At 34.9% G+C, this 18,433-nt stretch overlaps 1 protein-coding gene across 10 annotated transcripts in view; it reads left to right on the top strand.

Moving 5' to 3' along the window:
• YTHDF3 (YTH N6-methyladenosine RNA binding protein F3) overlaps positions 1-18,433 on the top strand; it is a 40,238-nt gene that overhangs the window by 13,114 nt on the left and 8,691 nt on the right. For all 10 annotated transcript variants that reach the window (XM_072804496.1, XM_072804495.1, XM_072804489.1 and 7 more), the window contains one exon: positions 2,388-3,986. In XM_072804496.1, coding sequence (XP_072660597.1) covers positions 2,406-3,986 — 1,581 coding nt within the window. In that variant the 5' untranslated portion in view covers positions 2,388-2,405. The remainder of the gene's footprint in view (positions 1-2,387; positions 3,987-18,433) is intronic.

Here is an 18,433-nt window from a genome sequence, read left to right as displayed (position 1 = left end):
CACTTCCCTGTGTTTTGTGTCTCTTTAACTGTAGGCTTTCTTTTAGAATGAATGTATCAGTGTTTTTCACAATGTAGACATTCAATAAGTGTTTGGTTGAAATAATAAATAAAAGGATATTTTTAGCAACTTAAAAAATAACTTAAAAGATATTTTACTCTAACATATATGTTATACTGGCTGGCCTGTTCATTTTTATTAAGCTTTTTAGAGTTTTATATCACAAGGACCTCCTTGTCAGTGTGAAACCCTACAAGTACCTTTATTTTTAGCCAATAATTTTGTGATCAGATTACCACAATCTGTGTGTGTATGTGTGAGATCTTCATAACTGTGTGTGTATGTGTGAGATCTTCATGACTAGGAAAGTTTAATCTTTACTAATTTAAGAATTTTTTTCTTTGAAAAAAAAAAAGAATTTTTTCTTTGAAAACCATTGTTGGTTGTGAACTTTCCTCAGGTTTCTCTTGTATTAAATATAGCAGTCAGTATTTCCAGTGTTGGTCTGTGAGATGATGTCAGATTTTCGTTATTTCCTTCATACTAATATTGTGAACATTTTTTGGAATATATTTTCAAATATAGTATCTAATATAGTCAAAGAATATGTTCAATTAAATTAGTAAGCAGTAACCCATCTATTTCCCATTTTGAATGTAGTAAAATATATAGAGTATATTTAAAAAGTCATTTTCTTAAAAAATAGTATGAAGTGGCAGAGTTATTTTTTAAGTCCAAGCTTTGCTGGAAATAGTAAATCTATGTCACAATTATTAATTTTTTAAAAAAGATTTTATTTATTTATTCATGAGAGACACAGAGAGAGGCAGAGAGAGAAGCAGGCTTCGTACAGGGAGCCCGATGCAGGACTTGATCACGGGACCCCGGGATAACACCCTGGGTCGAAGGCAGAAGCTCAACCGCTGAGCCACCCAGGCATCCCTACAATTATTAATTTAAATGCAAACTTTGATTGTCTTATTTTTTTAATCAGTTTTATTGGAATCATTTCAAAAGACAAAATATTAAATTTCTCATAGTGGACAATTTCAACAGTTGTGAGGTGTGGCGAAGTAACTTAATAGTAATAACATCTCAATATTCAATGGTAGGCCTTTAAAAGAAATTTCTAATGAATCCCAAGTAGTATCTATGATGTTACTGTCACACATTTATATTGCCACAGTTTTTTGGATGGAAAAGTAGTGGGCAGCATAGTTCTAAGAGAGTAACAGGAAAAAAAAAATACTTTATTCCAGGGAACTTAGAATAAAAACGCCTGTATAAATTGAGTAATCAGCCTTCAGAATGGCATTCACTCTTCCAGGGAGAGTACTAGTTGTCCTGACTAGATACTAGTTTAATTTTTAAATTTTGCTTAATTCTGTACATTATAAAGGTCTGTCCAGTGCTTTAAAAATCAGAGCTAAACCAGAGTGAGAAAATCTATTTCATATGTGTATTGGGCCTAAGGAACCCATTTCAAAATAAATCCTTAAAATAATTTGTTTTTTACATTGGCTAATAACAAAGTTGTTTTTTTCTTTTTTTTCTTTAATAGAATTTGGTGGTTTCATTTTTGGCAAATTACTAAATGAATGTTTAATTACTATCCCAAAACAAATGATTTAATTGTAGTAATTCTGGGAAAAAAATTACAGGAACTCTTTCTAAATTAAAATTCTGAGCGGGAAGGTGATAAGTTAATTGGGGAAAATTTGGAAATTAGAGTACAAAGAAAAAAGGTACTGGTTGTCCCACCGTTAAGAAATCATAGTAAGGATTTGATTTTGATTGTTTTTCAAAACGAGCAAGGCAAAACAAGAAGCAGATCATGCCCTGGGTATAATCTTGAATCATGATTTTCTTCTCAGAGTGTGAGCATTTCTTTTATTTTTTCTTAATAAAAGTATAAAATTTAATTGCTGAATTGGATTCTATTATATAGATAGGTATACTATAATTCCTGTATTATTTGGCATAGCTTCCAGATTTGTTTAATCTTTGCATAAATTTTTGGATACATCAGCTGCTTGAAATAAAGTTGGCTGTAAAAGATCAATTTGTGTCTGCAAAGTTTATAATTCAGACTTTTGTAGAAATGATGGTATTTTTAAATTGTGCTGGAGGATCTGACTCTTAAAAATAATCCCATCCTACCCGTCTCCTCTCCTCACCCCCTCTAAAAAAACAGTTTTACAACAAATATTTTAAAACAGAAATACCAGCAAAATTTTGTCTTGATACAATTGGATTTGAAATTTTAATTCTATGTGGACAAATGCATCTGTTTTTTATTTATTTAAAACTATTTTAATCTTCCAGTCTTTTTTACCCTTACTCTTCAGAGGATATTTCGCTCCTGATTATGATCTTTTGTTTTCCAGAGTAACAGCTATCCACCAATGTCAGATCCATACATGCCTAGTTACTATGCTCCATCCATTGGATTTCCATATTCTCTTGGGGAAGCAGCATGGTCCACGGCTGGAGACCAACCTATGCCATATCTGACAACCTATGGACAAATGAGTAATGGAGAACATCATTATATACCAGATGGTGTGTTTAGTCAACCTGGGGCATTAGGAAATACCCCTCCATTTCTTGGTCAACATGGATTTAACTTTTTTCCTGGTAATGCTGATTTCTCTACATGGGGGACAAGTGGATCTCAGGGACAATCAACACAAAGTTCTGCTTATAGTAGCAGTTATGGCTATCCACCTAGTTCTCTTGGGAGAGCTATTACAGATGGACAGGCTGGATTTGGCAATGATACTTTGAGTAAGGTGCCCGGCATTAGCAGTATTGAACAAGGCATGACCGGACTGAAAATTGGTGGTGACCTGACAGCTGCAGTGACAAAAACTGTAGGAACAGCCTTGAGCAGCAGTGGTATGACTAGCATTGCAACTAATAGTGTGCCCCCAGTTAGTAGTGCAGCGCCTAAACCAACCTCCTGGGCTGCCATTGCCAGAAAGCCTGCCAAACCTCAACCGAAACTTAAACCCAAGGGCAATGTGGGAATTGGGGGTTCTGCTGTGCCACCACCTCCTATAAAACACAACATGAATATTGGAACTTGGGATGAAAAGGGGTCAGTGGTAAAGGCTCCACCAACCCAACCAGTTCTGCCTCCTCAAACTATAATCCAGCAGCCTCAGCCATTAATTCAACCACCACCATTGGTGCAAAGCCAACTGCCTCAACAGCAGCCTCAGCCACCGCAACCACAGCAGCAACAAGGACCTCAGCCACAGGCCCAGCCTCACCAAGTGCAGCCTCAACAGCAGCAGCTGCAGAATCGCTGGGTAGCCCCTCGGAATAGGGGAGCTGGATTCAACCAGAACAATGGAGTGGGCGGTGAAAACTTTGGTTTAGGTGTTGTTCCTGTCAGTGCTTCACCTTCTAATGTGGAAGTGCATCCAGTGCTGGAAAAGCTAAAGGCCATAAACAATTATAATCCCAAAGACTTTGACTGGAACCTGAAGAATGGACGTGTGTTTATAATTAAAAGCTATTCTGAGGATGACATACACCGTTCAATTAAGTACTCTATCTGGTGTAGTACTGAGCATGGTAATAAGCGTTTGGATGCAGCTTACCGTTCCCTGAATGGGAAAGGCCCACTCTATTTACTCTTCAGTGTGAATGGCAGTGGACATTTTTGTGGAGTGGCTGAAATGAAGTCTGTTGTGGACTATAATGCATATGCTGGTGTCTGGTCTCAGGATAAGTGGAAGGGCAAATTTGAAGTTAAATGGATCTTTGTCAAAGATGTTCCCAATAACCAATTACGGCATATTCGCTTAGAAAATAATGACAACAAACCAGTTACCAATTCAAGGGACACTCAAGAGGTACCCCTAGAAAAAGCTAAGCAAGTGCTTAAAATAATTGCTACTTTCAAGCATACCACCTCAATCTTTGATGACTTTGCACATTATGAAAAGCGTCAAGAAGAGGAGGAAGCCATGCGTAGGGTAAGAGTACAGTAATTTTTTTCCGCAGGGTCTTTTTTTTGGGGTGGTATGTATGGATGGGTATTCTCTTTTTTTTTTTTTGGATGGGTATTCTTTAATGCCTTTTAATACTACATTCCGGGTTTAGGAGCTTTCCTCTGAGGGAAACCTAGCTTAAGAAACAGAACCTTGTAAACTCCCTTTAGGGCCTCTGATGGCACGTGGCCATCATTTTCTCTTCCCAAGGGTCATTCTCATCTGACTTTGCCTGTTCTTCATACTCAGGTGATAAAGGTCATTGAGTGGTGGTCATCAGAGTTCTGCATTTATAACTAAGCAGACTCACGAACTGGTGAGGGATTCTAATCACTAATTTTAAACATTAGTTTTATGTAAAAATGTGTCAGGAGTCTGAAACAAACAGCTTTTGAATGTTTGAATATTTGTATTTATGAGAAGTAATGTAGACTTTTTCCTTGAAATTCCTTCCTAAACCATTTTTATAATTTGTACACTTGAAGCACTTGTACAAAATACAGTAGGAATTTGACTTTAGGAAGGCAGCTTAGAGTTGTGAAGGCATGAGCTTTTAGATTTTGACTGCAGAATTTGATTTCTTATTCTGTTGTTGACCCTCTGTGGGACCCTTGAGGGAGACTTTCCTGAACTTATGCACTGTTTTTGCTTGCACCATATAAACCAGAATTTGATCATAGGGCATACAGAGCAAGACAGGCTGGGGAACATTTTCTGTTCCAAAGCACAGAACAAAATTGGGGTCCTATTTTTAGGATGAAAAGAGAGAATGGACGGAGTAGACCTAACTAGGAGATTTTTCCATTGACAGTACATTTAAATTTCTTTTCAAATGCAGCAGGGATAGAGTTAGAAACTTTTTAAATAAATTATGTTGGTTACTATGGAAAGCTCTTATGTAGAAAATAAGATAAAGTAGGAAGGGCAGCCCGGGTGGCTCAGCAGTTTAGCACTGCCTTCAGTCCAGGGCCTGATCCTGGAGACCCGGGATCGAGTCCCGCGTCGAGCTCCCTGCACGGAGCCGGTTTCTTCCTCTGCCTGTGTCTCTGCATCTCTCTCTCTCTGTGTCTCTCATGAATAAATAAAATCTTAAAAAAAAAAAAAAAGATAAAGTAGGAAGTTTAGAAAATGTCAGTAATTTGTTTCTTTGTGTAATCTTACATATCTTGGAGCTTCTTGGTCTGTGCAGACAAGGGAACTATCTTAGTGAACATTCCTCACTGGTGAATTGAAAGAATGATTCTAGAGCAGTGGTTTTGCCAACCTTAGGGCACTTAAATTAGTGGGGTGCTTCTTGGAAATGCAGGTTCTTGAGACCACTGCAGGAAAATCTGATATATAGGTGGCCCTTGAAGAATGTGCAGGTTAAGCATGCCAGACTTGCCCGCGCAGTTGGAAATTTGTGTATAACTTTACTTACCCAAAACGTAACCACTTAGAGCATACTGTTTACAGGAAGTCTTGCTGATACCACAAATAGTTGATTAACACATTCTGTATGTTACATGAATTGTATACTTTAGTTTTACAATAAAATAAGGTAGAGAAAAAGTGGTATTAAGAGAATCATCAGGAAGAGAACAGTATGATACATTTATCATACTGTATTTAGCAGAAAAAAATCGCATACAGGTGGACCCACACAGTTCACACACATGTTGTTCAAGGATCAACTGTATTTGATAAGGGATCTGGTGGTGTACATTTTTAATGAGAGCACCTTAGGTGATTCTGGTGCTAGTGATTCCAGTTAAATGTGGGAGAATGAGGGGAAAAAGGATCAAAAGTGGCTTCTGAATTTTTGAGCTCAGCAGTTGAGTAAATGGTCATATTGTAGCTGCCATTATAAATGGTGGATCAGGAGAATTGGATTTGGGCTATGAAAAGTAGGGTGCAGGTTTTCCTTTTAGGATGTGCTGATTCTAAAATGCCTTTGAGAAATACAGACTGAAATCTCTGATTAAGCAGTTAGATGTAGGAGTTAGATTTGGGAGCTTTCTCTTCTTAAATAGTTGATTCTACAAAAGTGGGATGAGATTGCTCAGGGAAAAAGATGCCTGGCAAGGAATTATTTCTCAACTTTCTTTTCTCTCCCACCACTAAGGAGAGGTCACCCTTATACGTCTTCTACATTTCTTCCCTACCCAGTCTAAAAATTTTTCCCAGTTTTATTATTTTTTTATTACATAATTGTCTCAGGAATTATTTGACAGTTAAATATTGTTTTGCAATTACATATACAACAGTGATTTAAAATTAATAATTTTTAAACTTTGAAATTATACATTTAAATCATTTCATGGTTTACTGCCCTTTTTTTTTTTTTTTAAAGATTTTTAAAATTTTTTTATTCACGAGAGATAGAGAGGCAGAGACACAAGCAGAGGGAGAAGCAGGCTCCATGCAGGAAGCCTGATGTGGACTGGATCCCGGGTCTCCAGGATCACACCCTGGACTGAAGGCAGCGCTAAACCGCTGAGCCACTCGGGCTGCCCTACTTCCCGTTTTTTGATGATGTTTAAGAATTTTTTTAAAATCCTAATTTTTTTTTTTTTTTTTTTTTATGATAGTCACAGAGAGAGAGAGAGAGAGAGAGGCAGAGACGCAGGCAGAGGGAGAAGCAGGCTCCATGCACCGGGAGCCTGATGTGGGATTCGATCCCGGGTCTCCAGGATCGCACCCTGGGCCAAAGGCAGGCGCCAAACCGCTGCGCCACCCAGGGATCCCTTAAAAATCTTATATAACAATTTTTTTAGGAAGAATAATTTGGTGTGTATGTTTTGTTTATGGATAACATAAATATATTTATTAAGTCCTTCTAGATTAAGTAAATGTCTTTGGCCATGTTATGTGAACAACAGTTTACCTGGATATAAAATTCTTAGGTCACAAACTTTTTATTCAGGCTTAGATTTATAGTTTTATATTTATATTACGTTATTTATGGCTTTATATTATGGAGAAGTCTGAGGCCAGCCTAAATTTTCTTTCTTTGGAAATAGCTATTTCTGTTTGTGTACACCAAAGATTATTCTTGGACTATGAACATGTATGTAGAATTTAATATGGACCTCTATTATAACTTTCCTTAATCTTTGTCTATAAGCCAAGTTTTTACTTATATTTTCTTTTTTCTGGTTATGTCAAAAAATGTGTTGGAACTTTGTCTCTGAGTGCCATTGGTTCTTTATCATTTTTCTCTGAATTTGGAGACTTTCAAATTTTAATTTCCATGTCATTAATTTGGTTTACTTTGTGTTGATTTTGTGATTTAGGAAGTTGTGAATTGTTCAGTGATAGTATTAGTTTGTTTACATTGTTACATCTAGCTCCTGCCTACATGTTGATTGTTTTTTTTTTTTTACTTGATCCAGAGTCCATCTTGAAATTTGAGCACAAAGCTGATGGTTTAAAGCTTATTTCTGCTTCATATATTTTTTTTAGAAACTTCTTCCTCTCATATGCTTTTTAACTTCTTTTTTTTAAAAAAAAATTTACATACAGTAAAACTGTAAATTCCCTTTTGGTGCTTTTTGTAGTTAAGTGCTTTCTTCCCCCTTTGATTAATCTGTTTTCTGTCTCTGTAAGGTATTTTCCGTAATGTCACATAAACAGAATTACACAGTGTGTAATCTTTTAAGACTGGCTTCTTTCACTTAGCATGTATCTTTGCAGTGTATCAGTGTTGTTTTATATATTCTTTGTTCCTTTTAATTACTAAGCATCATTCCACTGTGTGGATTTACCAGTTTGTTTACCCGTCCATCCTTTGAAGAACTTCTGGGTTGTTTCGAGGTTTTGGAGAATGTAAATAAAATAAAGCTCCGACAAATTCATGTACACATCTTTTTAAAACTTTTTTTTTTTTTTTTTTTTTTTAATCATGCAGTATAATTCACTTTTTTAGGGTGGACAGTTAATGAATTTTAACACATTTGTAGATATGTGTAACCACTACCACTATCAGGATACAGAGTAGTTTCATCAGGCAAACTGTCTTTACTGTCCCTTTGTATTTACATTCTTCCTCCATGTCTAACCTCTGGCAGCTGTGATTTAGACTCAAAATAGTTTTTTGGTTTTTTTTTTAAATTATCGTTGACATACAGTGTTTCAGGTGTACAACTTAGTGATTTGATACATATACATTACAAAGTATTCACAATAAGTGTAGTTACTGTCACCATACAAAGTTATTACAGTATTATTGACTATTTCCTGTTCTGTACATTTGATCTCAGTAATATATTTATTTTATAACTGGAAATTTGTACCTCTTAATTCTCATCAGTTCACCCATCCCCCCCCACTCTCCCACTCCTTGTATTTATGAGTCTGTTTTTGTTTTGTTGTGTTTTAGATTCCACGTATAAGTGAGTGAAATCATATGGTATTTGTCTTTCTCTGTCTGACTTACTTCACTTAGCATAGTACCTTCTAGATTCATCATGTTGTAACATTTGGCAAGATTTCGGGTTTCTTTTTTATGGCTGAGTAATGTTCTATTGTGTGTGTGTGTGTGTGTGTGTGTGTGTGTGTATGCCACATCTATTTTTAGTCATTTATATATTGATGGACACTTGGGTTGCTTGCACATCTTGGCTGTTAAAAATATTGCAATAATAAACATAGGGATATATATCTATTTTTTTTTTCGAAATAGTGTTTTGTTTTCTTTGGATAAACATACCCAGAAGTAGAATTACTGGATTGTATGATATTTATGTTTTTAATTTTTTGAAGCACATTCATTGTGTTTTCCACAGTGGCTGTACCAATTTACATTCCCACAAACTCTGCATGAGATAGTTCTCTTTTCTCCACATCCTCACCAATACTTGGTATTTCTTGTCATTTTGATACTAGCCATTCTGAGAAGTGTGAAGTGAGATTTCATTGTGTTTGCATTTCCCTAATGATTAGTGATGTTTAGCATCTTTTCTTGTGTCTGTTGACCATCTGTCTGTCTGTCTTTGGGAAAACATCCATTCAGATCTTTAACCCCTTATTTGGATGATATGTCATTTGTATTTGTAAATATCTTTTCCCATTCGGTAGTCTGCCTTTTAGTTGTGTTGATGGTTTCATTCATTATACGGCGGCTTTGATTCATTATAGTTTTATTAGTATTCTTTGTTGTGAAATACTATTTTACGACTTGTTTTGACTTTTTTTTTTTTTTTTTTTTTCTATCATCACTGAACCAGGAAGAGGATCATCCAGGTCAGATATTTGCTCCAAAACAGGGTTGTCATTTTCTTTCTTCCTTTTAATGCTTAGTGTTAGTTGCACATTCTCTTCCTGCTATACATGTGGGCGTAAGAGAATCATGTTGATTGTTGACTTCACCAATCGAGTGATTTATCAGCCTGTGAGGAGTAAATAAGAAGGGAGAATCAATACAATGCATAGTGCTAGCAGATGTATAATTTAACTTTGCTTTGAGTTTGAGACCACCAAGTCAAGAAACAGTTTTCCCTGTTTGTTAACTGTTTAGCATTTGAAGTCTTATGTATACTTGCCCTGTTTTCTTCCTGGTGCTGTTATATCCCCTGTCCAGGAGGAATGTGTAGACTTTTATTTGTAGATTTTCTCTTAGATAAGCTTGTGCTTGCACTTTAGCTTTCCAGCATAACTGCTTTTAAATATTCTTGGCATCCCATGATGAAGGATGTCTGTCTGTCATAGGTTCTCCTTGATTCCATCAAAAAAGAACAAACTAGTGGTGTTTTGGTAGATTTTTTTTTTTAACTTATTATTCCTTTTTTCTTTTTTAAGTAAAAGGATTTGCAGGTCATCGTTCAGTGTTCTTTTCTAACTTGACTCCATCTGTCTTATATTTTGCTGAAATTCTTCAAACCTTCTGATATGTGGAGGTCACATTTTCTTAGGTGCATACTTTCCAGTTTTTGGGTAGAGTTTCTTAAGACATACAGTGGCACTAATTATAAAAGAAAAGATTGATAAAATTTGACCAGATTAAAATCTGTTCATCAAGGGGCACCTGGTTGGCTCAGTCAGTAGAGCATTCAACTCTTGGGTTGTGAATTCAAGCCCTACGTTGGACATGGAATCTATTTAAAAAAAAAAAAAATCTGTTCATCAAAAGATGCTTTAAAGAAAGTAGAAAGACATGTTAGGCACTGGGAGAATGTTGGATATAACTGACCAAAAATTAGTATCAAGAATATATAAAGAACTACTGTGAATCAGTTTAAGAGAAAGATGAGCCCAATTGAAAGATGGGCAAAAGATGGATATAGTCCTTTCATGGGAGAGGAAATAAATATGGCTAATAAATATTTAAAAAGATAGTCACAATAATTAGGGAAATGCAAATCAGGACTATAATGAGAAAATGCTTTATATCCATTCATTTGGCAAAATTAAGAAAGTTGATGGTATCAGGTATTGGAGCAACTGTAGATCAACAAAATCTCTTCTGCAATTGCAGATAGGAGTAGGAAATAGTTTTGCATTCTTTTATAAAGCCATACATTTCATATGCCTTATAATTCATTAGTTTTTCTGGATATATATCTAAGAGAAACTTCCCAAATGCCCCAGAAGATACACAAGAACGAAGATAATGGTAGAAAGACTGGGGGCAATGTAAATGTTCATCAGCAGGAAAATAGCCAAGATACATTGGTGCCTTAGTAATACAGTGGAATGATTGAGCATGCAACAATATACATGAATCTTTACTTCCTTCATGTTTTTATTTGGAAATAATAATTTATTTGGAAGAATAAGAAATATGTGAAACATTTATATGCCTTTTATACAAATTTACCTTATTAACATTCTTTCCTGTTTGGTGTATGTTTTTTTGAACAATTGAGAGGAAGTTCCATATATCATAGTTCTTTTCTTTACTATTTGTTTAATTTTTTCTTTTTTTAACGATTTTAAATAGTAATCAATTTTAGAAGGCTTATACTGATCTGACTGCAAATACTTGCCTTTCTCTGGTTTGGGAAGATTTTTTTCCTATGGTTTTTTCATGGAGTTTTTAGTTTTAAATTTTATATTTGAGTCTCTGGTTACTGTAACTTTCATTTCTCTTAGTGTGTTCATGATTTTCTTCTTTTTTGTTCATGATTTTCTTTAAATTCTTAGGCCTGTTTGTGATAGAAGACAAGGATGCCAAGAAGCTAATTCCATCTTCTCATCACTGGGTCTTTGACTTTTTTTTTTTCCTTCTTCTGATTATTTTGACAATGGAGGAAGTCCCCAGGTTACCTTGCTAGTAAAACACCCAATGGATGGAAAAGTGCTAGACATCCTATCAGGTTATATAATATGTAGAGAGTCATGCTCTCTCTTTTAGATTAAGAGATATTGGTGAGATTTATTTATTTATTTATTTATTTATTTATTTATTTATTTATTTATTTATTTTTATTTATTTATTTATTTATGATAGTCACAGAGAGAGAGAGAGAGAGAGGCAGAGACATAGGCAGAGGGAGAAACAGGCTCCATGCACTGGGAGCCCGATGTGGGATTCGATCCCGGGTCTCCAGGATCACACCCTGGGCCAAAGGCAGGCGCTAAACCGCTGCGCCACCCAGATTTAAAACTGGAAGACACATCCATGCTAGTAATCATAGTATTTGCTGGGATGCCTGGGTGGCTCAGCGGTTGAGCATTTGCCTTTAGTTCAGGGCATGATCCCGGGATTGAGTCCCACCTTGGGTTCCCATGTCTGCTTCTCCCTCTGCTCTGTCTCTGCCTCTCTGTCTCTCTGTCTCTCTCTCTCTGTCTCTAATAAATAAATAAACTCTTTAAAAAAATCATAGTATTTGCCTAGTTGGTCATTCTTAGATTTGAACACATACTTTTGATATATTTGATTAAATCAAACTTAATGACAATGGCCAAGACATACTCACTAGAAGAATTTAGGGAGAAGATAATTTAAAATATAAAACAAAATTTAATTTGTTGTTAGGGAAGATTTGTATGTAAAAACAAAAGAACACAAGAAAATGTTCTTGGAAATGCGAAACACGAGTGCCAAAATAAAAAAAAAAATCATTGAGCAAGCAGATAATCAAATGTTGATGTTTTAAATCAACTGATTTGGAATTTCAAGTCAAAGAAATTTCCAAATGTAAAGTGATAGAGATGAAGAATATATATAAAAGGTTTTGAAGGAAGCAATGGAAAGAGGAAGAGTATAGGAAAAAATCAAAGGGAAGAATGCTTAGAGAAAAATGGCTAGGGCCAAAAGATACATGTTTTCAGAAGGAATAGGCTCAAGCCAAGTGACTAGCAGGATTATTTCAAATTGAACTAAAGGCAGGATAAAGAGAAAATCTTGTTTCCTGAGCAAAAGACAAATTACCTACTACAGACAAAGGAGAATCAGGTTAGCCTCAAGAATTTTTCCATCTACAATTCTGGATACTCACACGGAAAATCTTATTTCAGAGTGGAGGGGAGTAGGGTATATAGAATTATATTCTTAAAGGTAAGTGTCATATTATATTATTGAAGGGGGAATGCAAAATAAAGATTTCAGGTGTGCAAGAGTAGCTGCATATCCTTCATGAAGAAAGTAACCTGAAGAAGTTTTTCAGGAGAATGGAAAAGGGTAACACCTGGTAACTGGTTATATTGGAAAAAATATCTTTTAACAGGGACTCTGCATCAGATAGATCTTCATTTTATGTGGTATATCTCAGGACTAAAAGTATCTCCACTTAGTCTTCTAAATTGGCACTATGGTCTTTGAAGCCATAGGAAAGGCTGACCAGAAGCACTGACCTTGGAGAATTGAAGGAAGCTAAAAGAAAATAAAATTTTTGGCTAATCATGTTCTTATTGGAACATAAGCTCTGTGAGAGCAGGGCTTGCTTTGTTCTGTGCTGAATCTCTAGCGCTTAAATGATTGGCACATAGTAGGAGATTAAATATTTGTTAAATGAGTAAATGCTTTGATGAATCTCTTTCTTTTGGAAAGTTTGAATGCCATTGATTATTTATTGGTTTAAATTGCTGTACCAAAATTAGGATCTATGTACTTGATCATTCAAGTTACATAATGCTGCCTTTTGGTTTTTTCATCTGTAGAAATGGACAGTAGTATGTAAGAGATTTAATGAATAGTTAAAATGTCATGAGATGGACTGGGAAGGAAAGATTTGAGGAAGGATAAACAAATGCAGTATTTTTCTCATAATTATGAAGTAACATAAGGTAACATAATTAATTGTTAAAAATGATATATCAAGGAGTTGATATATCTTAGCATATTATTTAAAGTTATAAAGTTAGTCACTAAAACTAGAAATAGTGTGGCTTCTAGCCTAAGGAGGGAGAAGAGAAGGAGAATATAACATACCCATCCACTGTGATAAGTTACTCATACAATGGGTATCAATAGTGTCTCCATTGAAAAAACAAGGAATTTTTTTTTTTTTTTTTTTTTTTTTTTTTTTAATTTATGATAGTCATACAGAGAGAGAGAGAGAGAGGCAGAGACACAGGCAGAGGGAGAAGCAGGCTCCATGCACCGGGAGCCCGATGTGGGATTCGATCCCGGGTCTCCAGGATCGCGCCCTGGGCCAAAGGCAGGCGCTAAACCGCTGCGCCACCCAGGGATCGCTGAAAAAACAAGGAATTTATATATTAGTTTGCTACTTACCATTATTGTGGCAACCCATTAGGAGGAACTTAAAACAGAAAGGGCTAGTGGTAGATATTAGAGCTTACTTTGTACTTCAACCTGCTATTTGTATATACTACTTTTTTTTTTTTTGTAAAGATTTTATTTATTCACGAGAGACACACACACACAGAGGCAGAGATATAGGCAGAGAGAGAAGCAGGTCCCATGCAGGGAGCCTGATATGGGACTCGATCCCAGGGCTCCAGGATCACACCCTGGGCCAAAGGCCAGCGCTCAAACCCTGAGCCACCCAGGTGTCCCTGTATATACTACTACTAATGATAAAGCTAGTTTAATTGTAAAATAAAGGAAAGGAAAGAACTAATAATGTTCTGAGTATATGTGTACAGATAAATTCAAGTAATCTACACAGCAAAATTTACTTTTGACTATTTAGGTAATCCTTTCATTGAAATTTTACTTTTGTTGTATTTGAATGTGAGTCATTTAGATCCTGCTGTTTCTTTCATTCTTATAAATCTTTAGTGATCAGGGAATATAATCTCAAGTGAAATTTTTTGTTTAATAACTTTTATTTCCCCATAAAAATAAGAGTTTTTAATTGCCTATAACATTGAAATGAATTTCCGAAATATGGCATTTACCTATTCTCTCAGAAAGAGATGAAAACCTGCATTTTATGTAGAATTAAGGCATAATTATAATAATTATAATTAGCTGCATTAAACAGCTTTTTTTTTTTTTAATTTTTATTTATTTATGATAGTCACAGAGAGAGAGAGAGGCAGAGACACAGGCAGAGGGAGAAGCAGGCTCCATGCACCGGGAGCCTGACGTGGGATTCGATCCCGGGTCTCCAGGATCGCGCCCTGGGCCAAAGGCAGGCGCCAAACCACTGCGCCACCCAGGGATCCCTAAACAGCTTTAATTTCTAGAATCTTCTATGCATTTTAGTCATATACTATTTTATATTATTAGGTATTTTGAAAGTAAATTTCAGTGCCTCATACAGTATTTTTCTAATTGGAATAATTTTGATTCTGAGGTGAGATGATAGGTCTGTCTCTGAGTAACCAGGTTTTTGTTAATATACAAGAAGTCATTTTAACAATAACTATACCTGTGATAACAGTAAGCATTTCCCTAACAGTTCTTCCTATATTTCTTTTTTTCAAGTAGAGCATTTAGTTTTATGCGTTCCCATTAATCAAGTTATAATTAGTTCTTAGAATCAGGAATGAGTCGAAGTCTGTGCTTGACTACTACCTTTCAGTAAATTTTAGGTAGGCTCCACACCCACCATGGGACTTGAATTCATGACCCTCAGAGTAAGAGTTGCATATTCTACTGACTAAGCCAGCCAGGTGTGCTGATTCTATAAACTTTTATATTGCGTATTTAAGTGACATGTTTTCTGATAAAACATTGAGTGATCTTTTAAATATTTAAGATGAAACCATATATTTTTTATTTTTATTTTTTTAAAGATTTTATTGGCAGAGACACAGGCAGAGGGAGAAGCAGGCTCCATGCAGGGAGCCTGATGTGGGACTCAATCCCAGGTCTCCAGGGTTACGCCCTGGGCTGAAGGCAGGCGCTAAACTGCTGAGCCATCCAGGGATCCCCAGATGAAATCATTTAAAGAAAAGATGATACAGTTTTAGTTGTAGTAAGATTATTTTGAACTTGGTAAATATTCTTTGTAAGCCAGAGGTGGGAAAAGAGGTGCTTTAACGTTTTATAATACTGATTTTTTTTATTTTTTTCTCAGAAAAAAATTTAATATTTTTAATATTTAAATATTTATATTTAAATTTAATATTGTTGCCCCATAGTAGAGTAAAAATGGCTGTATTTTGTTCCAATGATGATAAGGAATTTACAAGTTTAGTAAATGAACTGTCTATAGTTTACTGGATTAATTACAGAACTTTCAGAGATACTTTATCCATACCTGCTGTGGTATGAACAGTCATCATTAAATTTAATGGTATTTCAGTTACTTATTTTTCCTAAGCAGCAAATAAACAATTACTACAGGAACATACGTATTTGTGTTAATATGAAATCTTTTTTAAGTTTCAGGAAGTAACTTTTTTTTCCTTTTTTTTTTTTAAAGATTTTATTTATTTATTCATGAGAGACATAGAAAGAGAGGCAGAGACACAGGCAGAGGGAGAAGCAGGCTCCTTGCAGGCAGCCGAATGTGGGACTTGATCCCGGACTCAATCCCAGGTCTTCCAGGTCATGTCCTGGGCTGAAGGCGGCGCTAAACTGCTGAGCCACTGGAGCTGCCCCTCAGGAAGTAACTTTAATTGTTGAATTATCTTTCCTGTTTACTTAGTAATTTATTTTAAAATTTTGATGTGCCGTTTCTTAATTTAGAAATTTACTTACATTGTACTCTAATTTCTGAGCGTAACTGACTTTACTGTTTCTTGGCAGAAAACTTTGTGAACTTATTGACAGATATTTCAACTCTTACACATTATACATTGAGTGCTGGTGTGTTTTTGCATTTGAAATAAGGAAATGAGAAAATATAGAATATATGATAAAAGAACTAAGAAGTAAAAAAGCTACTAGTGAGCAATTCCACTTGTGAATGAAAGTCTGTGGGCAGCCCGCGTGGCTCAGTAGTTTAGCATGGCCTTCAGCCCAGGGCGTGATCCTGGAGACCTGGAATCGAATCCTGTGTCAGACTTCCTGCAGGGAGCCTGTTTCTCCCTCTGCCTGTGTCTCTGTCTCTCTTTCTCTGTGTCTCTCATGAATAAATAAATAAAATATAAAAAAAAAAAGTCTGAATGTAGTAATTTTATTATTTTCATTTTACTGTAAATAGACCAAAATTGATCCAAAATAGAATTGCATATGGATTCCTTTGTGTGGCTTTAAGAGCCTCTGTTCCTGCATCCTCAGATCAGCCTTTTTATGTGAGAAAACTAGCATGTATCTTGTATTCTGGTCAACCTATATTACCATAAATTTAGATCCTGTATGTTACTTAACTGTGTGATTCCTTTATTCAGTCAACAGATAAATATTAAAGGTTACCATTGAGCCACTAAAGATATATAGCCTTTCCTTTGTGTACCTCAATCTACTTGGACAGACATTTAATTTCTCCTGGTGAAGTTAGATGTTTTTCAGTATTGGGGATCTTTATGTCTCTTGATGAATTCTAAGTATGTAATATATGTATTTTTTATCTTTTTTAGTATTTTATATTCTTTAATGCTATATTGTAAATGTAATTTAAGTTTTTTCAGTTTGTTGCTAGCTTATAGAAATATCTTGTATCCCGTGACTTTCATAAATTTATCTGTTCTAGTAGTTCAAATAGGATTTTCTGCCTAATAGTCACATTGTCTGTTAAAAATTGAGACCATTTTCTTTTTGATCTTTATGTTTCATTTTTGTGCAAGATTTTATTTTTCATATAGTGTGACTTAGATGTGAAATTAAGTGGAAACTCTAAAACCAAAATAAGGATACACATAAACAAGTTTATAGTGTGATGAGTGATGTTATTTTGCTGAAATCAAATCACAGCTCAAAACATGAATTAATCCTAAATTCTAAGACTTCTTAAAATCATGTTCTTACTCTTATTTGGGCATAAGCTAACATATATTATGACTATTCTCCACCATTTTTCACTCTTTGAACTTAATTCTGTTCTATAGTACACTTTGAGATTACTTGATCTTTGATTGGTACAGATGAATTATTTATAAATTATCAGACTGCATCTACTTTTTTTCAAGCCCGAAATACTTACTTTATAAATGCAAACTTGGGGACTGGAATCTTTTGAAGCATTTTTTTTTTTTTTTTTTATAGTGTGGTCATGCAGAGGAACAATAATGTTAAGTCTCACTTACATGGAAATGTAAGTTTAAAAAAATTGAACAGTTCATTTCCCAAATAATCATCGTCCTTTCCCTTGATGATTTTTTAAAATTTTTGAATATAAAAGAAACAGACCAAATCTGCACTGTAAAATACTTTGTCTTTTGCTTTCTTAATGCAAAATGACTGGTCATGTTTTTGGGACAGTGAGGGTCAGAAGCTTATCTCAGTATTAAAGCACTTTAATGGATCTGGACAAATGTACAGGCTTTTGAACAGCTGGGGGTTTTATCCATCTGTTACTGTCCTTGTTCTACTCTCTAGTGTGAAATTTTTCAGTTGGGTAAGCCAATCTGAGTAGATTTTATTCCTGGTAAGTGATTAATTTTCCTGAGGAATTAAATCTATTATATATTTTAGCTGTAGTCATTCTTCATCTATAATTTTGTCTTTTTTTGAAATGTGTATCTCCCCTTTTTTTAAAAAAAATAATTTACTGGTTTTAACTTTGGAGAATTTAACACTTATAAACAATTAAAAGAGAAGCTGGGCAGCCATTAAATCAACAATACCCTGTACAACATCTATGTATTTCGTATTTCTGTGGCAATATGATATTTAATATATTTGGAAGTTGTATTTTTCTAACTTTTTATTATTTTTTAAACTTTATTTTGAAGTCATTTTTAGATTTAAATAAATGTTGCAAAGATAATACAGGATGTCTCCGTATAGCTAGTTTTTCCTAATTATTGCTGTGTTACATAATCATGTCTATCCAAACTAAGATATTAACATTGGTACAGTACTGTTAACCTCAGACATTTTTCCAGATTTTCCCTCTTTTCTCACAAATGCCCTTTTCTGTTCAAGATCTGGAAAACAGGTTTTAGATTTTCTTTTTATGTCTTAATAGTCTTTAAGCTATGACAGTTCTCTG

Source organism: Canis lupus, chromosome 28 (assembly GCF_048164855.1).
Source record: "Canis lupus baileyi chromosome 28, mCanLup2.hap1, whole genome shotgun sequence".
Lineage (NCBI taxonomy): Eukaryota > Metazoa > Chordata > Mammalia > Carnivora > Canidae > Canis > Canis lupus.
The sequence above is the reverse complement of the archived record's forward strand: the minus strand, read 5'-3'. Positions and strand labels throughout refer to the sequence as shown.